Raw genomic sequence first — 26,999 nt, 5'->3', positions numbered from 1 at the left:
AGTGTTCTTATAGACTTATTTATCATTGTTTTTAGTTCAACTCAATTTAATTTCGTTTAAATCCAATATGTTTATTTAGTTCAATTATGTTTACATTCGATTTATCCAACAATAGGATAAAAAATTAAAAATCATATGTAGTACGGAGTAATTCGAAAAGTCAAGCCTTGGAATAGCGCAAGTAATGACCAGTGACTTTTAAAAAATCAAATTATTAATATTGTTGGGCTAATAGTCAAACCCAGTGACTCACTTGCAGCCCTTAATCCACTATTTTGTCAAATCTTTGGCCAATTTCTCTTTTCACAGTTGAATTATACTTGTTCATTGATTTTTATATGAATCTCACCCACAACAAGTAAGCTTTTAACTCTCAAACAGTATACGGAGTACAACACCAAGATTCAGAATTTCTGTTGAAAAATCACTCTTTCAATTTTATTAAAATCATTATTTGAATTCCAAATTATGATTTTGTGTCGGAATTCCCAGAAGTTTATTTAGATTCCCAGTTCATAGTAATGGCGAACCCTGTTTTTCTGTTGATGATTTTATCGGGTTTTCTTCTCTCTCCAATACAGTCCAAGCTAGTTGAAAATGAAGGTTTGCATTTTTGTTCCCAAATTAAAATTTCGTATTGATTAATTTATTGGGTTTATTATCTATGTACTCTTGAAGGTTAATCTGGTTCTTATTAGACGTAATTTGATATTTGGGTTATGTTTCTCTCTTAATTAAATGAAAGTGGATGATGAAATGTGAGTTGGCAAATACCCATTTTGTATTGGTTTTGAATATAATAGCAATGATACCGTCCAGGTAGGATCGCCCGGAATGAGAGCGATTTTTTTCTTTTGGTGTAGGGGTAGGTAGAGTTTTATACTAATTGTTGTCAGGGAGAAGTGATAATGAGTTTCTGGACACTGGTTTGACAATTTAATAAGTTGTTATAGAGGACGAATCATTAATCATCATGAGTCGGAGTATATGTTTTTAATTAGGGTCTCTTTTCTTGGCTTTTAGTGATATTACCTTATCTGGTAATTGAATTCTTCCCAAGTTTATTAAATTTCAATTTTTTTTGTTTGTTTGTAATTTTCTGTGTGTGTGTAATATTGTAATGGGGAGGGGGGGACTAGAGAAACCCTATGATATTTGTAATTTTATATGGGTATTTCTATTTGTCGAAGTAGTTTATCGGATTGCTTGAAAGTTCATGTGGTTTATTTGGTATAAGATCGTAAATGAGGGGAAGTTAACGATCTCTGGTGTAAATAACAAAATTTTTGTGTAATGAGCAATGATCAATGTGAAATTATAAACATGTATTAGTTATGCATCGTTTCCCACCTAAACTTGTGAATATAAGTGGTTACTAGAATCAATGACCAAAACATAGATTTGTAAGCGAAGATGCATAACTGAGAAATATCACATGAACCATTCCATGCAATATTATAAACTTGTTACTGTTTCTTTGATTTATAAATATATGCTATAAGAGCATTGGGAATCGTATGAAAGGAGTTTTGGTTTCCTTGCATTAGTCATTGCTTGTGGTAACAGCCAAGTGACAAGACGTAACTAGGGTTGGCCATGGGTTGAGCTGAAATCCAACATGGGTTGGCTCAGAACTACATAGCTTGAGAGTTAAGACTCTTGACTGTAGCTTGGATAGAATGTTACAATTCGAGTTTGAATTTGATCTCGAACAGGTCTTGATAAACAATATGCACGATGAACTATTGTACTTGCTGGGTTGCTGCTAGGCTCTGTGATAGTGTTCAACCCGGACTAGTTGTACCAAGAATTACCTTGTTCCTTTTATTTAAATGGAAGATTAAACCTTTGGGTAAAGGGTATATAAAAATATCAATCACAATTCAACTGATTACATATTTACATGTTTAGTTCATTTGGAACTCAAACTTTAATTATTGAGATTGATCTCGGCTCATTAACAAACAAATCAAGCCCGAGTTGGTACTTCAGCCTAGCCGAGTCCAGACTATTCATGAGCTGTTCAATGCGTGGACACCCGTAAATGCAGCTCTAACACTTACCTGCTAATGGTACTTATCTAAGCAGAGAGTTGGATACTTTTACTCTTCTGACGTTTCTGTCTCTTATGCATTTCTTCTGCACCATGGTAAAGTAATTAGCGGACGTTCAAATTCTTTAAGCTAGGTGATGAACAGAGGGTTCACAGAATATATATGTGGGTTCGCCATCTATGTCAGAAGTCTGTTTTGATGTAGCGGATACCTTAGAGATCATTCTGACTTCTCTTGATAGTTATTCAAATGTTTAGCATTCCATTTAAACACTGACATTATGAAACTAGAAGCCTATCGATGTGGTAATTTACTATTTTGTTTCTGTTATGCAGCGATTGCTCTTCAAGAAATTTTTCAAACAATGGGTGCCATGTACTGGAAGTTTGATAATGTCTCTTGTCAACTTGAAATGTCTGGAGTAACACCACATTCACCATTTGATGCTGAAAGTGACATTGGGTGTGATTGTAACCATGAGAACAACACTTGCCATGTTGTAAAAATGTATTATCTCCATATCTCATTTCTATAGCCTTATTTCACTCTTGCTGTACATTTTGAAATACAAGTTGATTAGTTGAGGATTTCTAGTTATTACATTTTCAAGATAGTTAACAGAAGTTTTGTTATATGGCATTGCAGATGGCTCAAAGGTTACAGTCTTCCTGGCGTGCTTCCACGTGAACTGGTGAAGCTTCCTTATCTTCGGGAAGTGTAAGAACTAGACATTGCTATTTCTCTTGTATACCACTTACTTTTTTAATTGCAGGGTAAATAATTCATTGCTATGCTTGCAGTGATTTCGCCTATAACTATCTATATGGTGGAATACCGGCAGAATGGGCTTCAATGCAGTTAGAATTCATGTAAGCATGTTGATATCTCTGGCATTTTTAGTGTCTTGGAAATCAAAATTTACGAAGTCATGCAGGTAAAACTCATGCAGCTCTCTACTTGCAAACCGGTTGTCTGGACATATCCCAAAGGAGCTCGGAAATATTGCTAGTCTCACTACTCTGTATGTCTCAGTCATCCTTCTACTACCTTGACAGTTATTTAGGGAGTTACCTTTGTGAATACTCCCACTCATTTTCAAGTTTCAACAGAGCTGGGAACTTTAACATTCTTTCACAGTTGATTTTCTGGTCTATGCAATTCAATATGTTATTATGAGTTATCTGCTTGTAACCACCTTTTACTTATGCCACTTTGCAAGAAGCTTTCACATGTTACCAATGTTTATCTAACTACTCATATGTTACTTTCTGCTAAAATCTACAGTACCATCAATGTGTACCTTTCTGCATACCTCTATATCCCCTGAACGCAACATGCTTCCCCTCTCTTGTGGTTTTTCTCTTTTCTATTTAAAATCCCAAAAAACGGTCTTTCTGCATTTCTGGAGGCAAATGGATGAAGGGAAAAGAAGTGAATAAGATGGGAAGCAAGTGGTGTTAAAATCTAGACTTATATGAGGGCATTTTGTCTATTCTAGATTTTTTTTTCAGGGAGTAAGTTTTGTGTAAGACCGTTGACATCACTTAACTATTAATACAAAATTCATTACTGTTAACACGAAATTTATAACTATTGACACAAAATCATAACAATTAGGAAAAATTACTTTAAATAATCCAACCTTTCAACGATTTTCAATTAATAATCCAACCCTTGCATCCCATTAACTTTAATTGCACCCAACCGGTCACCAACCCGATACAACAAGTAAATTATACATGTGTCATGCAACCTTTCGTTATAGTTTCTGAAAAAGAACTTTCTTTCTCTTTTTTCCCTTCGTATGCAATATGTCTATTGTCTTCCCCCAATTGCTTCAATTGGTTTCTGGAATCTATAGTCGCCCTTCATCTATGAATGTTCTTTCTTTTCTATAATTCTAGTTTGTTAATCTAATCACCTTCCTGTTCCCTTGTAGTCTTGTAGTCCGCCAGTAATAGTGCCTAAGCAATGTTGAATAATAGTAATGCCACATTAAAATTTTCCTCCTCTTGTTTGGTAGAATAATAATAATGTCACAACTACAATTGAATGAATCAGAAGAACTTATTTTCATAGGATTTGGGAAGTCATTTTTTAGGAAAATCATAAGCCATTTCTTAGTCAATATTTGTCCCTCCTTCATTCCTCCTACCCCCGGCAGCCAGCACTACCAGCACTACCACCACCACCTGACATCCAACCCGAAACCATTGTACCTCACCTCCCTCTCTTTTCCTCTCCTCCATTCTGAATCTCACCTTCCTCTCTTCTCCTTCGCGCCAAAAACCACCATCCCCCATCCGACACCGAGCACCAGTCACCCAAACCAAAATCTAGAAACTCAGAACACATCATCTCTCCCTTTTCATTTTCTGTTCTCCAGCTACGAAAATCCAAAACCCTAAAATTTTCCACTCTAAGGGTGTGTTCTCTTCAACTTATATGACCTGAACTTATCCGAACTTATCTTATCTGAACTTATAGGACCTTATTTAGCTTGTAGGAACTTATCGGACATTAGGACCTTATTTAACATATAGGACCTTATAAGACTTTATAATACCTTATTAAATTTTATTAGACTTTGTTTGAAGTTAATTATCACTAAACTTTTAACCATTAGAATATTTATAATAGTTGATTGCAAATATTAATAAATATAAATCAGTAAAGCAATTATTATTTAGTTCTTATATGAATGATTATGTTTTTATGTTATTATTCATAATATAAATTATTACTCTGTAATAATTATCCAAAATTTATTAAAACCAAGTACGAATTCAATCGATTTGTAAAAACATATTTGTGATTACCTCTTTAATAAACTTCTCTATACTCCGCATTGGAACTTTATCACAGACGAAAAACAATTCTTTGATACTCCCTACGAGTATTTCACTTAATGCATTCAGTCGATTTGTAAAAAAACATATTTGTGATTACCTCTTTAATAAGCTTCTCTATACCCCGTAATGGAACTTTATCACACTTGAAAAACAATTATTTGATACTCCCTACGAGTATTTCACTTAATGCATTGATGTAAAGAGATAATATTATGATTATTGGAAGTTATTACTTTCAAGTAATGCATTGATGTAAAGAAGTAATATTATGATTATTTACGTCTCACCAAAAATATCGTTCATTGATGTGTGATTTACACGTAATTTTAAAAGTGTTTATTATGTTTTTTCCCCTTATAATTACATTGATTGTAATTAATAATAACATATTAGTTAATACTTACGTATCATTGATAATTATTATCGTCAATTAGTAACCAAAAATTATTTAATATAATAATATAAATATGTTTTATTTAATATATGTCCATTTCCGATGGAGTCGAAGATTCTTTTGTTCTTTTGGCCGTGGGATGTAATGGACTAAATCAAAATGGCTCTTAAAACCTCTTCCCTTCCTTTCCATGAAGTAGAAGATGGTCTTCCCGTTGTCGTCCCGTTATCGCTTTTGGGTCAATTGGAAACAACCTCTCTGCAATTGCAGGGGTAAGGTTGCGTACACCCGACCCCCCCTTTACCCCGCTTCTTGCGGGAGCCTCTTTGATGCAATGGGGTAATGATAATGTTAATGATGTTTTATTTAATATAACAAGGTAAATAATCATAATATTACATATTTTATTTAAGACCTTATTGAAACTTATACGAACTTATTAGAACTTACAGGCCCTTATTGGAACTTATAGGACCTTGTTTAACTTATAGGAACTTATCTAACCTGAAAATAAGGTCCTATAAGTTGAAGAGAACAAGACCTAAATCATCATCCCCCAAAACCCAACAATGTGATAATTAAACACATTGAATTATCTGAATTCACACACTATCACACAATTGCACAAAAAAAATCACACGCATCAAATCGAGTTCATCATAATCATTATTTTTGTCTTAATTGATCTATTGATTCGTTTCTACACTTCCAAGTATCACTCTGGTCTGCATCAGTTTGTCGACGGCGGCTTTAGATTCCCAGCCGTAGAGGTGGGTTCGATTTTGGTTGTTATCTCACTGGGAGATGAAGAAAGGAAACTATACTTCGAGAAAGAATTCTTTTTAAGGATGAGTGAGATTGAGGAAGTAGAGACTGGAGAGGGAGAATGACCATTGATCGAAGCTTGAAAAGGAATAGAGAAGGGGATTTGGGAAGAAGGAAAAAAAAAGGAAGGGTGGGTTTTTCTTTAAAAAATAAAATAAAAAAAAGTTGTTAACTTGTTCTCCCGATTACTGGTCGTTTGAGTGCAATAAAAGCGAATGGGTATAAAGGTTGAATTATTAGATAATAATCGATAGGCTGGATCATTAAAGGAAAGTCGTCGAAAGGTTGGATTATTTAAAGTAATTTTTCCTAACTATTGACCCGAAACTATAGCTATTAAAACGAGAACCTAATATTAACACATTTTTGTATTAGAAAAGATAAGTAACTAAGCAAAACCCGTTCATATTTTAAAAAAAACTAAGAATTACTATTTGACAATAAGAATATAACTTTCTAATTTCAAAGTATAACTATTTGATCATGAAGTGTAACTGAAGTCTTATACATATAAGCTTGTCTTAAATAAAAGTTTGTAGCAAACTACTGTAAATAAAGGGTGGTTTTAGGCAAATTCTCTTTTATAAGCAGGATGGCTTGCAGGTTTCCTTGACTATTCTATTCGAAATAGGGTTAAAACTTTAAGAAAGTCATTTTGCATTTATTTTTCCGCCTTTCATGAATGAATTACAGTTGGGTGTTCATGTTTTGATATTTTTCATTGCTTTCTCTCCAGGTCTCTTGAGGCCAACAAATTTACTGGAAAGGTTCCTAACGAGCTTGGAGAATTAGTCAACTTAAAGAGTTTGTAAGTACTTCATTCCTCTAATAGGGATTCATCTGTTGAAGTTTCTTTATTTGATCAGTATATAACCTTGTTAATCAGGTTCAATCATAATGTTTCTCTCTTATGGTATGCATATTAGGATGCTGTCCTCAAATAACTTAAGTGGAACACTGCCTACAACACTTGCTGGCCTGACAAACTTAACAGATTTGTATGTTTGCAACAATTGTAAAACATCTCTTATTTACATTGTCCTCTGCCATGACTTAACTTTTTTCTTTATGGTCAATGCAGTCGGATTAATGATAACAACTTTGATGGGGTTATACCGGATTATATTCAAAATTGGAAGCAGCTTAATAGATTGTAAGATCCTTGGCTCATTGGCCAGAAGCAACTGCTTCATGATGTTGTATTTGGGTGTTAATCTGCTCGCTCAATATCTTTGCAGGGAAATGCATGCAAGTGGACTTCAGGGGCCTATTCCATCTTCAATATCCCTCTTGGATGGACTAACTGAGTTGTGAGTACATGTGATACACTATTTCAGTTTGACACTGTCTTTCTTTTATTTAATTTCTTGAAGGATTTCTGAATTCATAGGAGAATAAGCGACATCAATGGATCTATGCAGAATTTTCCGGATTTGAGGAATATGACTGGCCTAGAAAGACTGTATGTTGAACCCTTGTATCATATAACCAAAGGTTTTTAACAGTATTTTTCACTAAATTGGTCATTTCTGGTTTCTAGTGTGCTGAGGAACTGTAACATTGCTGGAGAGATTCCTGCGTTCTTGTGGGCTATGAAAAATTTAAGAATGCTGTAAGTGACTAACTAACTGCCGTTTTGAAACTTATACAATGGAGTCACTACTCACTAGTCATATCTCTTTTATGTTGGACTTCTTGAATTTCAGTTTTCCTTTCAGTTCTGTTGTGGTAAATGTGGTAGCCTTGGTGGAAAATACAGGTAAAAACTGATTTATGCAGATTGCAGGGAAGAGGAAGATGTCATGGGCCTCATTGCATGCTTTTCACCTATGAATATGACCCCTGGTTGTATATGTTGGCGTCTAGGGCCATTCAGGGCCAATCTTACAAGACTGCCTATGTCATTAGTAGGATACTAGGACCATTATTGATTTAATGTTGTAGATTTTGGACAGTACTATATTCATTTCAAAGTTTATTGCATCTTTTTACTTTGTGGTCAATTCATGCTACCTTTGGCAATTGATTGTCACATTATGTGTTAAGTTATAAGTTAAAATGGTTTTAATGTTAGACGTTCACAGATGTTACAATAATAGGGGCCGTCGGTAAAAAACCACGGGAAAGCCTCGAGGCCATGCCTCTCCCACAATTAGTAGAATCTACGTGTTCCTTTAAAATACAAGAGGAGGAGATCTTAATTGCTGGTTATCTTAGGTGGTCACCTTTTGTCCCTTGTACTATAGTAACATGTGCTTTGTACAGTTCAGGTGATATTTCTTGATATTTTTTATAACATGTGCTCATTTGTCCCCCCCTCTCCTCCTCCCCTCCACCTTCAACTAAAATTTGGTTTCGAGTTCATTACATCAACTGAAATGTTCAGTGGCAACAATATAATCTCCAAAAAGACCTGTTAAATAAACAAATCAAACAAAGAAACTGAAAACAAGACTAGAGAAAGTTTGTCCTGTACCTCTGGAAAGTGGTGTCTAACATTGACCTTGAAGGGGGTGTGGTTGTAGACATAGTATCTTTCCTTAGAACCAAACTGTTTTTAATACAAATTATTTCTCGTCAGTTATATGGGACTGAGCCAAGCTGCTTGCTGAACAGATGCAAATGCAAAGTTAGAAATTTGTATTTAGCTGCTTATATTACTCATATTACCTTCATGGTGCTCCTATCTCCCACTTTTATTTCTGTGCTGGTTGTTCCGTCTCTTGATATTTCCACTTCAGGAAAAACAATTATGGTGGAGAGGTGGATGAGTTAGCTTGACTTCTTTAGGTAGGCTGTAGATCCTGAAGTTCTGAACTTATGCAGAGTGTCTCTTGATAGGCGACCTTGGTTGTCAGATAGCCCCTCTCTGTTCTTTTTTCTGTCTCCTTTTCAGGCTACTTAATCGGAATTTCAAATTTGTCTGTTTTTCTTATTGTGTTTGGAAGTCCTTTAACTCTTTAAGTGAATGCCTTTTTCATATACTGCTGTTCCTGCAAGAATTAGCTAGTCATTTTCTGCAGAGAGGACCTTGCAAAGCTGTGTTTTGTTAATGGGGTCTTAAGTTTATACATTGCAAATATGAGGAAGTCTTTTATTTCTTCATAGGGAAGGCGGTATTGTGTTTTCTAACAACATCTTGAAGCCTTTTGGCTCAAAATTTCCACCAATTTTCATAGGCCATCGTGGGACAGCTTTGTGAAATTCGCCACATGACCTTGGCTTCTCCTCCACTCAATCTCGTACCATAAACTAGGTAACAATGATGCGAGATAATTAGAAGAAGAAATGGGTGGTGGAAGATGGGGGGGAGGGGTTCTTTCTTGTTCCAACATGTGGGCCGCAATCAAAGGGAGGAAGGAAGAACATGGGTGGCAGCAGCCTTAGGTGGTGACCGGCTGACTGCTGCAGTCTAGGGTTGAAGGAGAGTGAGAGTGAGATAAAAATTAGCTCAAGGATGACGGCGTTGATACCGTGTAAGGTTGCCAAAGGTTCCCAAATCAGGGTCTTGGTGTAAAGCCTAGTATTCTTTTCCGAGCACTAATGTTGCACAACACTGTTCCACTTGATCACTTATTTTATCTGCATAATCTTTGGACAAATGAACTTCAATACCTATGTTGTATAATTGTTTAGGAGATATCAGTATTAGAATAATAATAACACTCATACTGGTCAATTTTCTATTTCAATTTTTAATGTGATGGTCTTTTACTTCTGTGGTTGGTCTTATATTTTATCAGACAGCGCCTGCTACTCCATGCTTACTAGGGTTTAACTGCTTCATAAACATGTTCTGATATTTGCTGTGCAATTTTTTTTACAGTGATGTTAGTTTCAACAACATAGTAGGCGAAATTCCAGATGACATTAGCTCTAAGTACTTGAAGTTTATGTGAGTATCTCTTTGAAGTCAGAATTCATGGTACATAATTGCTAATTTTAATGCTACATTGTGTTCAATTGAGCGATATATCAAGAGAGAAGCTATTGCACTTTTTCCTTTATTATTGTACAAGTATCTGTTTAGTTTTTATTTTTGTTTTTAAATAAATGCAAAGAAGTCGAAAACGGAAATGAGAAAGTGTAACTGAGAAGAAGGTAAAGATGCAATTCACTTTTCCTAAGAGCATGTTTATCAAACACCAAAATTGGTGTTCAAGAGAGAGAATGACATAAAAAACTATAAAATAGATAGAGAGATGAGAGAGAAAGGAAGAGAGATAGTAAAACCAAATAGCATTTGGTGTTCATGAACACCAAATGGAAAATCAATTTGATGGAAGGAATGTTCGCCATGTGGCAAATGGGGACCAAACTTGTTCTTTTTTTCAATTGCAAAAGAGATGCATACTTGTAAAATTTGCAATGCCCGAAAAAATAATATTACAATTCAGAAAAATAAATTAAAAATTTGAACACTTTTATCTTTTCATGCACTATAAAATTATAAATAGACACCAATATTGACCCACTTTAAATAAATAAATTAAAAATCTTAACTAAACAATGTGTTTTTTATTTAATTTTTAAGTTATTTTTATTTAAATACTTATTAGCAGATTATAAAATTTAATTAATAACGATTAATACGTCACTAAATTAACCAATAACGATTAATTATATCAATAATAATTTGATTATATACTTATTAAATTAACAATGTCATGAGAAATAAATGTAGGGGGAGATGTGGGGTATGGATAAAGTAGGAGAGGGATGATATTCTTGGTCTTTGATAAACATGCTCAATTATTGTTGCGGTTGAGTTTGGTGTTGGGGAGAGAAAAAATAAAAAATTATACTTCCTCTGATTTTTAATACTCGCAACGTTTGTAATTTATACACTATTCACATATTATACTTTGATCATTGTTGGTGATTTATACGTAAGATAAAACATAGTCATGTGGGATCTTGTTAGATTCGTCTTAATGTGTATTTTCAAAATATTAATTTTTTATAATTTTTGCCTAAAGGAATTAAAGATAATAATGATCAAAGTTGTTCATTGGTATGCGTGAAAGTGACAAACGTTGTGAGTAAAAATGAACGGAGGAAATATTTTATTAGCTTGAAGTCTTTGGTGTTTGATAAACATGCTCTAAGTTAAAATGGATACTTAATTGGGAGTTTCTTCCCCTCTGCTGTAAAATTTTAATTTTTTTTAGATTTAAACCAAATACGGATCTTTTCAGAGAAAAATACTTCTTATGTTCTTTTATAGTTGACACATTTCTTTTATCACGTTTGCCAATGCAATATTTTAATCATTAATATTCTTTTACTATCAATTGGTAAAAAACTAAACATTGTAAAATGTTGATATTATAAAATATATACAATGAGACGATCGTACCTAGACTCTATATGACTATATTTTCTTATGTATAAATCACAATTCAAAGTCAAAGTAGATTTTATGAATAGTGTCAAAAGACAAACTGTGACAAGTGAAAAAGAACATAAGAACTATATTAATGTGATTGGAAATACGATATGATACCATGCCTGAGTATTGCCCTGCCATGCCACTGAATATATCTGGTGTTATAATCTCGTACCTCCAAATGTCCCTGTAGCAGCTGACAATTTCCGTAAGGTGTAGAATCCATAGATACTTTAGAACCTATAGATACCCCTCATAGATGCCAATACTAAAGTAGATCAATGAGTCAACCAACCCAAAACAGTTAAATAAACTCTTTACTTATTATAATCACCTACCTGATTAAAAAGTACTTAGAGACATGGAGGGAGTCCATCTGATACACTCCCCTTAGGCTAAGTTTCTTCATCTTGCATTTGCGCCAGCAATCAAACTCGAGGCTCATCGCCATATTGTCATTACCATTGTTGTCATTTGAGACTTTGGAGCTAAATGAAAATTAAAAGGTAAAGTAGCCACCCAATTCCCAGTGATACATCACCTTCAGCTAGTTCATCGATTTCTTTACCAGATTTTTTTCCGTGCTCATTCTTTGTATGTGGTAATTTTTTACAATAATGCTGTCTGATGCATGTTCCTGCTGTTTAGCTTAGTACTCATTAGCCCATTTTCTTTTTGTGAACAGATTTTTGACGGGAAACACGTTTAGTGGAAACATACCTTCTTCTTTGTTGCAAGATGGCAGGAACATGTAAGCTATGCTTTTATATTTCTCTGCTCTCTTAAATTTACTGTCTAGTTAACATGCCTTTTGTCTTTCGTGGTTTACATGCACTTTTGCAAGTGCTTAACTGAGTAAACGCTCTCCTCAATATAAATTTACCCACTATCTCCAACCACATCTACTTTTTCTCTCTCTCCTCAATTTAAAAATTAACCACTGCCTCCAGTCACTTGTACTTTTCAGTTTTTAGAATACTACCAAAAGAAATTTCTCCTGAAATTTCATCGCCCCCCCCCCCCCCCCCCCTCCTCCACGTGATGGGAAGGAGTGGTTCTTTTGCAGTCCAAATTTCTAAGACATGGACATGACTGTTAACATGTTTCTTGGATAAAAATGAATAGATGATACTACTTGGACGACATTTCCACACAAGAATTCTTTTTAGAGGTATTAGGGACTATAATCTTTCAAGTACCGCATGACTTCTACTTGGAAACTGTATGGAGCCTGAATGCTCATTATAGACTCAAAAAGTCAAATGATAGTGACTGCTTACGCTTCAGACACTGCAGCTGTCCACTAATCCTTGGTCAAAAAGACACTTGACTAGTTGAATTGGCATGCTTCAAATAATGCAGAACTTCTGTAGTTTTTAGTTGTTCTTCTGCACTGAACTTCAGTTTTGGTCATAGATGGTCTTCTTTGTGTTTCTGACACTGGAAGTTAGCTAGTTCTGAATATAACTACTGTACATTTTTTTGGGTGCGAACTAGCTTATACTTTTTTCAGTATGTAACTTGATTTTTATCATATTCCTGTAGTAGCTGACAGCATTTTGATGTTTGCTTGCAGTGATCTTTCCTACAATAATTTCACGTGGCAAGATCCTGAGCAGCCAGCGTGTAGAGAAAACATGTGAGCCTATGACTTCTTATTAGTTTGATTCATGTTTTGTTTGGGGTGGTGTTATGACACTCTTGTTTTTGCCTGTAACTTGTTAAATAGGAATTTGAACATAAACTTATTCCGTAGCTCTTCTACTGGAGTCAGCTTGTAAGTTACTCTCTTTGTTTTTACTCTGTAGTAATATTGGAGTTATTCATTAACAAACGTTGCATATCTGAGCTTTCAAAAACTTTATGCTAAGACCTTTTATTAGGCTAATGTTTTACTCTCCTTGTTTTTATCTGTAGAAAAGGACTGCTCCCTTGCTCAAATAGTATTAGTTGTCCACGATGTAAGTAACTTTTACACGAGATAACTGAGATTCGTTCTTTTATTAATTTGTCTTGTGAGAATTCGGTCTTATGTTTAAATTGTTGACTATCATCTATAAACAAGCACTACAGATCTGATGTATGCTTAGGCCCTGTTCAATCCACCTTCAAAGATAAAAGAGAGGTTTTGATCGTTAAAAATCAGTTCCAATCAGCAGAAATCAGTTATAATTAGTAAAAGTCAGTTATAATCAGTAGAAATCAGTGATCTCATAGCAATAAAAAATACTCCCTCCGTTCCAAAATTATAGTCCTGTTTTCTAAATCGGGATTCCCAAAATCATAGTCTCGTTTCTAATTTTGGCTATTAAGGTCCCCACTTTCTCATGTACTATATTAATTAAAAATGTATTGAAAACCCCACCATGTACTATATTCCACCTTCCAAGTATATTACCAACCTTGGGACTTGAGATTGATTGACTCCTTTCTTAAATTGAAGGCTCCCTAACCTGATAATTTGAGGAGAGTGTCTTTATTTTCTAGATGCATTATAGATAAAGAATTGTAGGGGTAGTAAAAGGGGTATGACATGATGTTAGACCCTTATTGCCATGTTTGTATTGAGCTCATCAATATCAACAAGCTCCAAATCAGCAAAATACCCTGTACCTCCTTCTAAAATGCACTACAACCTATCGTCTCTAATTTCGTGGTCGATTTACAAGACACAATGTCTAACATCTTAAATAATGCCAAAAGCATACGAAAGATAGAATTATCATTTAAAAGATGCAATCCCAAACTTTTTCAGGACATAATTGATCTATGTACTATATTCTCTTTCCCTTGTACTTTATTCCATTTTTCCATGCAACTCAATCATTATTTTTAATTTATTCCACTTTTTCATGTACTATATTCCCTTTTTCTTAAAACTCGTGTTTTTTGTCAAACCGGACTATAATTATGGGACGGAGGGAGTACTAGTGAACCAGTAAAAATAAATTATACGAAGTAATCAGTAAAAATAAATTCAACAAGTAATAGCAAGTTGTAATCAGTGAAAATCAGTTTTAATTACTCCCCCCGTCCCTTAATACTCGCACCGCTTTCCTTTTGGGGTCGTCCCTGAATACTTGCATTGCTTCTATAAATGGAATTTTTTTATCAATATTATATTATTTCTTACACTTACCTACTATTCCACTTACACCCCTACTCCCTACAAAAAAATCATTTAAAAATTCACACCCCCCACTCACCACTCCCCATACCTTACACATTTTCCACTAACTATTAAAAAAATACCCCACTATCAACTAACAATCATTAAATTAATAAGTCAATTCAAATGTCTTAAACTCCGCGCCGGTCAAACCGGTGCGAGTATTAAGGGAAGGAAGGAGGAGTAAATTTTAGTTATGTTTTCGGGTGAACTGAACAAGGCCTTCTCAGTTTATAGTGAAAGAAATCATCTCAATAGTAAGGAACCCCTTTTCAAGGAAATCTTATTATAAAGATTTTTAAGACAATCACAATTTGGGGTGTTCAGGTAGTGAAAATTACGGCCCATGACCTAATCTGTTAACACCTAGTACCCGAAATTCCCAGTTAGGTCATGAGTACCCACAAAAATTATGAGCTTATTATTGGGTAAATACCAAATTACAATTTTATTAAACCATTTTTTCTTCAACAATTGAGTAATAAAAGATAAAAAAAAGGAGAAATTCTACAAGGTTGCCTCCTAGTTTGGGAAATTCTACATGGTGGAAACAAAAAAATATATTTTTTAAAGTGATCCTATATTATTGGTTTTTACACCAAGTGCCATTATTGATGTTTTAAACTACTAACTTAACCATTTAATGACTAATTTTGACCTTAATCCTGAAATTACTAGTCTATCCCTAGTTACATCCATCTTGACCAAATTTGACCACCATCCATCTACCTACAGCCGTCTAATCAGCCCAACTCAACCGCCTAGATGGATAATCCTAGTGATAGCTAGAATGATGGGTTGTGTTTCTAGAATGCTCTCGCAATTTAGAGGTGTTCTTTTTTTTATCACTGGTCATCGATTGAGAAACTGGGTATCACATGGGATCTCATCTACCAAACTACATTGCTCCTTGTTTCTTGACTCATGTAAAGAAGATAACAATAAGACTCGTAGCAGGGGATAAAGATGCTGATGTTAAGAATTAAGATGATTGATTACATTCTAATTATGCAAAAAAAAGTGTTTATTTTCATGGACCGCTTGGTAGGGATGAAACTATATTATAGAAAGAATACGAGTTGTGTGAGAAATTGTTCCTCCTTCCGCATCCCTCAACGTGTAATATGGATGTACGAGCTTCCAAAATAAATGTTAATCATTAAATGGTTAAGTTAATCTAAAACTCTAATAACGGAGCTTTGTGTAAAAAGCTGAACCGTAAGGCCATTTTAGAAAATCAAACATTTTTGTGTCCACCATATAGAATTTCCTAAACTATGAAATCACCATCTAGAATTTGCCTAAAAAAAGTGAAATTGTTACTTTAATTATTGAGAAAATACCAAGTTATATGTACATAATTTGTCGAAACCTAAATACATCAACAATCCACAAAAATAAAATGATAGATTAAACTCAATCATGCCTTTAGAACAACACATCTAACGCACTATTGATGTCATGAACTTGGAAAAGAAATGAATGGAAAAAGGGAATTTAATTTCTTCAAGATACATTTTGAGATACCAAGAGAGATGAACGAGAGAGAAAGTTGCGAAAGGAAAATGAGAGAAAAGGGGAAATTGAAAACTAATTTCATGTCATGACTCGAGTTTGTGTAAAAAAAACTAATTTCATACTTCCTCCGGTTTTTAATACTCGAAACGTTTGTGTGTTTTACACTATTCACATATTCTATTTTGACTATTGTTGGTGATTTATATGTAAGATAAAACATAATCATATAGGATCTTGTTAGATTCGTCTCAATTCGTATATTTTTAAAATACTAATTTTTTATAATTTTTGCTTGAAGAGAATTAAAGATATTAATGATCAAAGTTGTGCATAGGCATGCGTGAAAGTGACTAATGTTGCAAGTATTAAAAATTGGAGGAAGTAATTCCTAGACCAAAATTAAAGAAAAACCAAAGCTACAAGGTTTCCAGATACGCATTATGCAGAAAATTATGACCCATACAAAACTCGTCCACCTATAAATTCTCTCGACCCGCTAGTTTCAATAAAATTTATATTACCCGGCTTACGAAGCAGGTGAGAGGGTCAACGGCTCGGGTATTGCGGGTCGGGAGTTTATGGATACCGTAATATTCAGTAGGAATGTCCTGAGTATTCTTTCACAAATAATAGATTTTAGGAGATTAAAACTTAAAAGTAAGAGGATTTATAATTTAATGGGTCTCCCTATATTTTAAGTAAAGAGAAGTTTCAATTAATCAATAGTAGAATAATAGGAAAGGATATTGATTGCTGGAGCGGATTGCTCGAGTTTTCTCCTCTCCAACCAAAACAACCTTAGGAGTCCCGACAGGCCGACGGCTAGAATTTTCTCCTCACTATATTCCTCTTAAATCAAAATGTTGGGCCAATAAGTTCCCTAAACGTGAAGTTGGAAAATCCCCCTGGCAGTTGGTCCCACCTCAGATAGAGACGCCAACATGGCGGGTTGGGTGGGTCGGGGATAATTGACACACGACCCGCCTCGTTTAAACTAGGGTGGGTCGAGTCGTGGGTTGTGTCGGAAAAAATGGACACAGTACATGATGGGTCGTGGGTCGAGGTGGGTTGTGCGGGTCAGGTGGGTCTGATGGGTTACGCCATGTGTGATTCCGGTCAGTTTGGTGGGTTTACATAAGTTTTAGGAACTGTTTTGGATCAGGTGGGTCTGGACGATTAATCAAGCGATAAAAAGTTATAAAAATTGTATGAACTTATTTAATTAATTTTTATGTTATTCATTTACTCACATAAATGTGGTTAATGTATATTTACACAATAAAATTAGAATTTATTAGCATTTTAAGCATACAAAATTGTTTAAGTTAGGATGCGTTTTGGGGGTTGGGTTCCTGTGTTTGGTGGCTTGGGTTTGGTGGGTCGGGTGTGCCGTGGCGGTTGTATTGGGTTCTATGGGGTGGGTCGAAATGGGATGTGTTGAAAATATTTGACCCACAACACATGAAAAAAAATATCCGGGTTGGGTTGGGTTGTGTCATGGGTCATAAGTGTGTCCGACCCATGTGACCCACTATGGCTCGGGTTTGACAATCCATGCCACAGGGAGGGAGGTAGCTAATCTGCATCGAACGTATATATTAGACTGAGGGTGCGCTCTGTTCACCTTAAAAAAATAAGTTTCAAGTCCAATAAGTTCAAATAAGTTTCAATAAGTTCGGATAAGTTCCAATAAGTTTCAATATTAATAATAATATTACTTCCTCTGTTCCGGAAATATCGCACCATGGTTGACTTTTACTCTTCTAACCATTACTTTGACTCTTAATATTTCCAATCGTGTCTAAGTATATTATAATTATTATAATTCCTCTGTTCCGGAAGTATTTATTATTAATTATTTATTACTTATTACTTATTATTATTATATTGTTGTTATTATTATCACTATTATTGTTGTTGTTGTTGTTGTTGTTGTTGTTATTATTACTGTTTATTATTTATTATTTTCTATTTACTATTTACTATTTACTATTGAGTATTGATTATTTATTATTGATTATTTATTACTTATTATTTGTTATTTATTATTTATTATTTTATTATTTCTTATTTCTTATTTCTTATTTCTTATTTATTATTTATTACTAGATTTTTGCCCGTGCGATGCACGAATTCTGTTAAATTATTAAGTTAAAATAAAACTGTTATACATCAACTGCTATATTTTATATATTAGATTAGATAAGTGTTTGATTTTGGATTGAATTTTATTTAGATTTTTTTTTTTTAATTATTAGAGTGTTTGATTTTGGATGGAGTTGTATATATTACGGAGTAGTAATTAATTAATTAGAATATCTACGTGGCACCTAATTAATTATCTACGTGGCACTAGATTTTTTTAATTCAAAAATAAATTAGAAATCTTATTTTTCATTAGCCGAAACCATTAGTAATCATACGTGGCGCTCTAATACTTCAGCAAATATGTCTCTTTTACATATATATTAGATTTATTATTATTATTTATTATTTTATTATTTCTTACTTATTACTTGTTTTTATTTATTATTATTGTTATTATTTATTTATTTATTTATTATTTGTTATTTATTATTTATTATTTATTATTTATTATTTATTATTTATTATTTATTATTTATTATTTATTACTTGTTACTTGTTACTTGTTACTTGTTACAGTACTTAGTCAATAGAAGCTTAGAAGTTAGAACATATGTTACAATGCATTATATCTTAGTTCATTCGTTCAAGGAAGGATTCCTGAGGATTATTCATTGTATTGGATTGTATATGGTGGTTGTGCTTCAAAAATCTATCAGTCAAATTCCAAGGAAAGTCATACAAACTCAGATGCATAGGACATTGATCTTAAGGGACTTTATATTGATCTGTTAAACAGGACCAAGTTTGTATACCAACGGTAGCAAAGAAGAGGATTATATGTTGATGTGCAACCTTTTTGGAAGAGATAAAATAACCACCCTAATGTGTAAGATGGCCAAAGGAGGAAACTTTTTCAGAACCTTTTTGTCTAGGAATTAGGGAGGCAACTTTATTCCTTCCAACTTCAACTTCCACTTCTGCTTTCCCCTGCCCTCCCTCTGCTTGTTTAGTATATGTGCCCTTAATACGTGTCTTCTCACTAGCACTTAGAGGATGTTTGGTTCACAAAAATAAGGTATAAGGCATGGGTTTGGAATGGCTAAAATCCATACTTGGTGTTTGTTTGAGAAAGTATCAATTTTCAAACCCATACCTCTCACCATCTATTGTTATTCGTTAATAAGAAGTATGGATTTTAGCCATTCCAAACCCATACCTCTCACCATCTATTGTTACTTTTTACATAAGGAAAAATATAGTTATGTGTGGTCTTGTTACATTCGTTTCTATATATACTTACAAATTATCAACTTTTTATAATTTTTACTAAAAGCTAGTTAGAGATATAAATGGTTAAAGTGGTGTATTGGACTATTGGTAAATGTTACGCAATAGAAAAATAAGGAGGAAGTATTATTCGTTCCTGGATATGGGTTTAAGAATCTAGTTCCAAATCCATATCATCCTGCTTTCATTCCTTATTCTAAACTCATACTAGTGTGTGAACCAAAAGCTCCCTTATTCGTCTGGTTTGGTTGGTCTGATTTTTCATTTTGCTGGTCTGCTCTGATTTTTCATTTTGCTCGTCTGGTCTGATTTTTCATTTCGCTCGTCTGGTCTGGTCTGATTCATGCTGGTCTGGTGGACTTTTCTTATTATAATAAATAATAAATAATATAAATAATAAATAATAAATAATAAATACTTCATCCGTTCCACAATGATGTTCCAATATTTTTTTTCGCGTTTGCCAACGCACGTTTTGTATCGTATTTATCTATAGTTACACAATATTAAAAATTATAATTTTTTGATATTCTGAAAGTGTTCATGGAGACGAATCAAACAAGATCCCACATGAATATGTTTTTTCTTATATGGTGGAAATAATTTAGAAGATTCTCTTCTATTGTGAATAGTGTCAAAAACCTCAATTGGAACATCATTATGGAACGGAGGGAGTAACAACTAATAAATAATAAGTAATAAGTAATAAGTAATAAGTAATAAGTAATAAATAATAACTAACAATTAGTAATTATTAATTTATAGTTAATAAGTAATAATAATAATTATTATTAAATTATAAATTAACAATTAATAATTAATAATGAATAATTAAAAATTGGTAATTAGTACTCCCTCCGTTCCTAAATAAGTGTCCAGTGTTCATAAATAGCGTTCCCTTATTAGTGTCCAGTTTCCATTTTTGGACATACACCTTTTCCACTTTTCGATACACTTTTCCCACTTTTCCACACACTTTTCTCACTTTTCTATAAATCATTATTACTTTTTCTTACACATTCTACACAATCCCCACTTTTCAATTCCTACATCCCTTTTTATTTGTACTTTTAACATTAAACAATTATATACTTTTTCCTTTTCCCAAATAAAACATTCCCAATCATTACATCTTACACACAATTCAGTGTTGTTAAATCCCACGTAAATGTCCAAAGTGGACACTTATTTAGGAACGGAGGGAGTAGTTATTTTAGTAATTATTTTTTATTAATTTATAATAAATAAATAATAATTATTATTTATTAATTTCTCATTACTAATTATTAATTTGTTATTTTTAGTTACTAATTGTTAATTTTTAATTATTAATTATAATAATAATAATAATAATAAATAATTAGAAAGGCATGGTCTGTTCTGGTCTGAATGTTGTTCCCATTAGTTATGTATCAACGTTCCAACAAAAATACTTGTATGCATCAAAAACCTCAGATTCCGCGGGGGAAATGTGTTAAAAAGGGGCAAATTTTAGCAGATGGTGCCGCTACAGTTGGTGGTGAGCTAGCTTTGGGAAAAAACGTATTAGTAGCTTAAATGTCGTGGGAAGGTTACAATTTTGAAGATGCGGTACTCATTAGTGAGCGTCTTGTGTATGAAGATATTTATACTTTTTTTGGTCTGTCTGATTTAATAAGATCTGATCCAATAAGTAACAATGACAAGGTGAAGAGAACAAGGCCTTAGTTGGTTGTACTTCCTACCTAATTCCCCTTCATTCTTGTCATATCATCATCGTCGTCATTATTTAAAATGGTTCAATTATTTACATTTTCTCTGTTAATTTGAGAAAAACATAAACAACCCTATTTTCACAACTTCCATTTGAAACATGTTACTTTTTCAGGGCTTTTAAAAGCTGTCTTTTCCTAGCACAATTAGAGGAAAGGCTGCTTATAGAGGACATCCCGAATCCTTTGTGGCCTTCTGTGCAACTTCCACTTTTTAATCTTTATGTAATGCTAGGTGAAATCATAGAAGATCATGGTTTCATTTCCGACTAGGTTTTTGGGATGCCTTTTATTTACTCCCTCCGTCCCTTAATACTCGCACCGCTTTCCTTTTCGGGTCGTCCCTTAATACTTGCACCGCTTCTATAAATGGGAATTTTTACCAATATTATATTATTTCTCACACTTTCCTACTAACCCACTTACACCCCTACTCCCTACAAAAAATCATTTAAAAATTCACACCCCCCACTCACCACTCCCCGCTCCTTACACATTTCCCACTAACTATATTAAAAAAATACCCCACTATCAACTAACACCAATTAAATTAATAAGTCAATTCAAGTGTCTTAAACTCCGCACCGGTCAAACCGGTGTGAGTATTAAGGGACGGAGGGAGTAGATTTTTTGAGTTATGTCAAACAGAGGAGGTAAGTGGAAAGCATATATTAACCTACACAGCATAAAGAGAATAACTAAAATGGTAAACCTTATAGGTTATGTAATCCTTCTGTGTCTTGGTTGTCCTACCGCTGTCCCAAGTATTTCTTTTCCAAATGATATGATATCAGTGAAACCATCTTTGAAGAACGGCTGCTGTGGTATAAGAAAGTATTGTGAATGGACATGTATGTCAGGAATTCATTTCTGGTAAACATAAAACAAAATGAACAATTTAGTTTGAGCAGGAACATTACTTTCTTTTAACGCAAAAGAAATTTCATTTAACTACGCCTTAGCCATAACAATTTAGTTTGAGCAGGAGCATTACAAGTTTAACATTAATTGCCTTGTTGTTTACTTCACCATTCTACTGGCAGATGGTTGCTCTTTACATGTGAATTGCGGTGGAGACGATTTTGTAGCAGAAGATGAAAACAGAAAGTTTGTCTATGAAGGAGATGGAGCTGTTGGAGGTGGTGTAGCCACATATTTCAGGAGTGATAGAAGTCGCTGGGGATTTAGTGCCACTGGTGACTTCATGGATGATGCTGATTTCCAAAGTATACGTCATACTAAATACTTGGCTAAAAGTAATTTGTCTAATTTATATGCCACAGCGCGTCTTTCCCCAGTTACACTTACTTATTTCACTTACTGCCTGGAGAATGGGAATTATTCTGTGAAATTACACTTTGCTGAGATTCAGTTCACAAACAACAAAACATACAACAGCCTTGGGAGGCGTGCCTTTGATATTTACATTCAGGTAATTAATTCCTTTAGTTGCCTCCACAGCATCTGTACTAGGCACATATTTTCCTGATGTTAAGATTGTCTGCAGGATAAATTAGTGCAGAAGGCCTGATGTTAAGATTGTCTGCAGGATAAATTAGTGCAGAAGGATTTCAACATTGAAGATAAGGCTCATGGTGCTCAAAAGCCAACAGTCATAGTGTTTAATTCAAGTGTGACAAATAACACTTTGGAGATCCGATTTAACTGGGTTGGTAAAGGGACAACAAGGATTCCGACCAGAGGAGTTTATGGACCTCTCATTTCAGCTATCTCTGTCAATCCTGGTTAGGGTTGCATCTTTTTGGTTAAGCTCACCTTGTTTCTTCCTGCATACAGACGTACTTACATAATTTGCATTGATTTTTGCTATCGGGCCTGGTTCTATTACTTACTCCATTTCTTCTTATAGTGGTGTGCCTTTTCTGCAGTTTCCAGACGCTGCTCCAGTGGCAGGAAAAAAGGAATTGTGTATATCTCTGTAGGAATTGTCTCCTTTTTCTTTATAGTCTTGGCGTTGCTTATTATCTGGTGGAAATGCTGCTTCAGAGTCAGGACAAGGAGAGATGGTAAGGAAAGTTCTGGCTGTCTACTGTAATGATTGAGCATTTGTGTAACTGACTTAATTTTCAAATAACAAAACAGAAGTGCTATCTCAAAGGGATAGCCTAGGATTGTCAACTCACTGTGATAGTATTTTTCATAGGACTTACGACCATCTGGTTGTTGCAAGTTAGGATAACTGCTGTTGACTTGTTTTTAGTTCACTGGTAGCAAATTTAAGAAAATTCTGGTTTAAGATTGTGTGAGAGATACCGCATTTTCTGTCCTGCAAGAGAAGGGTTATGGACTTCTATTTCTGCATTTACCCTATAAAGCATATGATAGTTCCATTTGCGGCTAACTTTTCTAGTTTGGGATTGAGCAAAAAGATGCTTATCTGCAACCTTTTACAAGCTTCGGCAATAAAATCCAGAGGAATAGAAAAAGATTGTTACTTTTTATTTGATACAATACACGGATTCTCATACATGCTGCAGGTGGTTGTTGCTATTCTCTTCTATTTGATACAGTACAAGGATGATCGCACGATGCATGTATGTAAATCTGGCTGGTTTTGTTTTAGAGTTGACTTTTAAGGGATGTAAAGTTTAGTTGTTATTTGCATAGGTTTCAAGAATCGTCATCATGACCTTGGCATTTACACTGAATAAATAGTGTGTAAGCGTGGTAATTGGGTGATTCTTGTGTATTGGCTCTCGGGTACCAACCCTCCTTGCGTCTCGTTGGCTAAAACATTTACATGATTGCTAGAGAACAGGGGTTCAAGGGTTGGTAGGAGAGAGAACGGAGGGAGTAAACAAGGCTCTCGGGTGAGGCATGTTAGTAGTATATTGGATAAATGTTGTGGGCATTGTGGCCACTTAAATTGTAGTGGTTTAGAATGGACATTTTTTTATGAGACAATGGACATTTATTATGAAGGTTATGCATACTTGCAGTTCTTTATCAGTCCGGATAGAAAGCTTTAAATGGACCCGACTCTTATATTGTTACCCCATATGTTGTATGCTTTCATCCTTTCAGTGAAACTTTGTTGTTGTTCATTGTTCATCTGTTGTTGGATGGTCATGGATATGTGATGATAGCATGTCATCTCAGATCTAACCATGTTCATTGACAGATCTTGGAGGACTGCAATTACAAGGCGGTGGGTTTACATTGAAACAAATAAAAACTGCAACCAAGAACTTCAATCCCACGAACAAAATAGGTGAAGGTGGTTTTGGGCCTGTTTACAAGGTACATTTTGATTCTCGGTGAGTCAAGTCATATCTTAGTATTTATTGAAATACAAAAACTGATGGTGAATTGGCTTGCCAGGGTTTGTTGCCAGATGGCACTCTTATTGCAGTAAAGCAGCTTTCCTCAAAATCGAAGCAGGGAAATCATGAATTTCTCAACGAAATTGGCATGATTTCCTGTCTTCAGCACACAAATCTTGTTAAGCTTCATGGATTTTGCATTGAAGGGGATCAATTGTTGTTGGTATATGAATACATGGAAAACAATAGTCTTGCAAACTCTTTGTTTGGTAAGTTATTTAATCGAGATCAAGACAATAGTAGTATTTCTTATTTTTAAGTACTTTTAGATTTATGGTGACTTGAATATGAATGTAGGTCATAATCGAGGCCAAATATTTTTGGACTGGCAAACAAGAGTTGGAATATGCCGCGGAATCGCTAGAGGTTTAGCTTTTCTCCACGAGGACTCGAGACTCAAGATTGTTCACAGGGATATTAAAGCGACAAATGTGCTGCTGGACAAAGAGCTGAATCCCAAAATATCTGACTTTGGATTGGCTAGGCTTGGTGAGGATGAGAACACCCATGTTAGCACCCGAGTAGCAGGAACAATGTAAGAGATATTAACCCCAGTTCCCGCTTCCCCGAATGCAGATTATAATAATCATGAATTGACTTGATTTGCTGGTAATTTAAAACTTTGTGCCTTTGTAGTGGATACATGGCTCCAGAATATGCAATATGGGGTCACCTAAGCTATAAGGTTGATGTTTATAGTTTTGGAATTCTCACTTTAGAAATTGTCAGTGGAAGGAGCAACAGTTGTTATGTGCCAACTGGTGACTTCTTCTGTCTTCTAGATTTGGTATGTATTCTTTTTCGAAATCATCTTATTCATTTCGTTTAACCTACTTGTTTCTGCGATTATTTCTTGGAAACTTGTTGTATTAGTTAAATTTCTAACTCCATTTACTTACATTACAGGCATGTAGTTTGCAGCAGAGTGGTAACTTTGTAGAACTTGTTGATCAAAAGCTGGGGTGTAACTATAACATAGAAGAAGCAGAGAATATGGTGAATGTTGCTCTGTTGTGCACCAGTACTGCTCCTTCTGGAAGGCCTAGTATGTCCGAGGTGGTGAAGATGCTCGAAGGGGAAATGACAATCCCTAATGTGGTTCCTGATTTCCAAGCATATACAAATGACGTGAGATTTAAAAGCATGAGGGGTATCCAGACTCAAAGAGAAACTGAGAATGTTAATGGTACGCAATCTGAAATTACAACAACAATGCATGCAGACACTGTTTTGTCCTCTACATCAAGTCAAAACTTGCATCAAAATACCCCTTTCAGAAACTCCTCATGATCCATTATTTTCTTTGGCTTGTTCAGATTTGTTCAGAGTGCGCCTCCGTTTTCCATTGGGTACTGCCCCCTGAACGCAAGTTCTTGATGACATGGTGCCACCAATATCTCCAATTATTATGTGCATATAGAGTCGGATAATGATACATTGACCCTGAGACTGAGAGCAAGCAGCCCTTATTACAGTGTTACATTGTAACAGGCAATTGTTATTTTACCTCTCTCTTCTAACTCACGAGGGTTACTATGTAGAGTCTCATAGCTTGTTCAGGTACTCACTACTACGTATATATTAGAAAATTTATTGTTTGAAGCATGTAATACACGATTTTAATCATGATGTATATAAAAAGTGCTGATTAGCTGAGAATTAGTTTTAACTTCAAAATCTTACAGTGATTACTAAAACTATGAGCACCTACAAGAATAATCTTTCTGCTTCCTTGGAACCCATGATGTAAAGGATAATGTTTGTTATTCTTAGTCTGTTAGCTTAGCTCTTGCTTTACCCTTTAGTCGATTGTACAACTTCGTCTACTGTTATGTACATAAATCATGAACAAGTTACAAAAAATATTGATTTTCTGCAAAATTCCTGCATAGTTAGTTTCAGATTATGCAGTTGCGTCTAGTTCGAAGAGCACAAGAATTTTGGATAACCATTTGGCATCTGTATGAGTTCAACACAAGTTAACAAGTTGACATATATATTTCATTATCAGGAATTCAGAACAATTGGGCTTATTTTAAGCTAAGGTTTTTTTTTATAAAAAAACACTTAGTCAAATATATCTAATTTATTTTTATTTAAGAATAAATTCTGTCAAAATAATCTGAATCACGTTAGTTCCTCTTTATCTCAATTTACAACTTGTGCTTACATACACTAAAGTATACGGCAGCCTTGGAGTGAAAGGCTACACGCCAGCTTTACACATAATATGCTTTACAAGATAACCTTAATTAAACAATGTCGAAGCGTCAAGATCCCGAAAGCCCAATTTATGTAATAAAAAGCTGAAATACACGTTTCCCAAAT

The 26,999-nt window shown here is 34.4% G+C and overlaps 1 protein-coding gene across 3 annotated transcripts; it reads left to right on the top strand.

Moving 5' to 3' along the window:
* Positions 1–240: 240 nt before the first annotated feature.
* LOC110794031 (probable LRR receptor-like serine/threonine-protein kinase RFK1) lies at positions 241–26,475 on the top strand. 3 transcript variants are annotated; one of them, XM_021998966.2, is made up of 25 exons: positions 241–603; positions 2,390–2,561; positions 2,700–2,771; positions 2,855–2,923; positions 3,004–3,075; positions 6,862–6,933; positions 7,052–7,123; positions 7,207–7,278; positions 7,364–7,435; positions 7,516–7,587; positions 7,666–7,737; positions 9,952–10,020; positions 12,200–12,265; positions 13,091–13,153; positions 13,244–13,291; positions 13,432–13,475; positions 22,371–22,759; positions 22,877–23,072; positions 23,217–23,354; positions 24,470–24,588; positions 24,670–24,880; positions 24,969–25,206; positions 25,308–25,458; positions 25,578–25,857; positions 25,988–26,475. In XM_021998966.2, exons 1-25 carry the CDS (start codon positions 522–524, stop codon positions 26,032–26,034), a joined length of 2,958 nt encoding a protein of 985 aa, XP_021854658.1. In that variant the 5' UTR covers positions 241–521; the 3' UTR covers positions 26,035–26,475. The 3 variants fall into 3 exon arrangements, with proteins under 3 accessions (XP_021854658.1, XP_021854657.1, XP_021854659.1); XM_021998965.2 differs by having other exon boundaries at positions 25,578–26,475; XM_021998967.2 differs by lacking the exons at positions 241–603; positions 2,390–2,561 and having other exon boundaries at positions 2,704–2,771; positions 2,989–3,075; positions 25,578–26,475.
* Positions 26,476–26,999: the final 524 nt, after the last annotated feature.

The sequence above is a fragment of the Spinacia oleracea genome, chromosome 5 (genome assembly GCF_020520425.1).
Source record: "Spinacia oleracea cultivar Varoflay chromosome 5, BTI_SOV_V1, whole genome shotgun sequence".
Lineage (NCBI taxonomy): Eukaryota > Viridiplantae > Streptophyta > Magnoliopsida > Caryophyllales > Amaranthaceae > Spinacia > Spinacia oleracea.
Note: the sequence above shows the minus strand (reverse complement) of the source record. Positions and strands in the feature narration are given on the sequence as shown.

Excerpts from the sequence above, each read along its gene's own strand:
- LOC110794031 (XM_021998965.2), top strand. The coding sequence starts at position 522 with ATGGCGAACCCTGTTTTTCTGTTGATGATTTTATCGGGTTTTCTTCTC. Across the intron at positions 7,279-7,363 it reads TGGAAGCAGCTTAATAGATT|GGAAATGCATGCAAGTGGAC; the intron begins GTAAGATCCTTG and ends ATATCTTTGCAG. Across the intron at positions 13,476-22,370 it reads TAGTATTAGTTGTCCACGAT|ATGGTTGCTCTTTACATGTG; the intron begins GTAAGTAACTTT and ends TTCTACTGGCAG.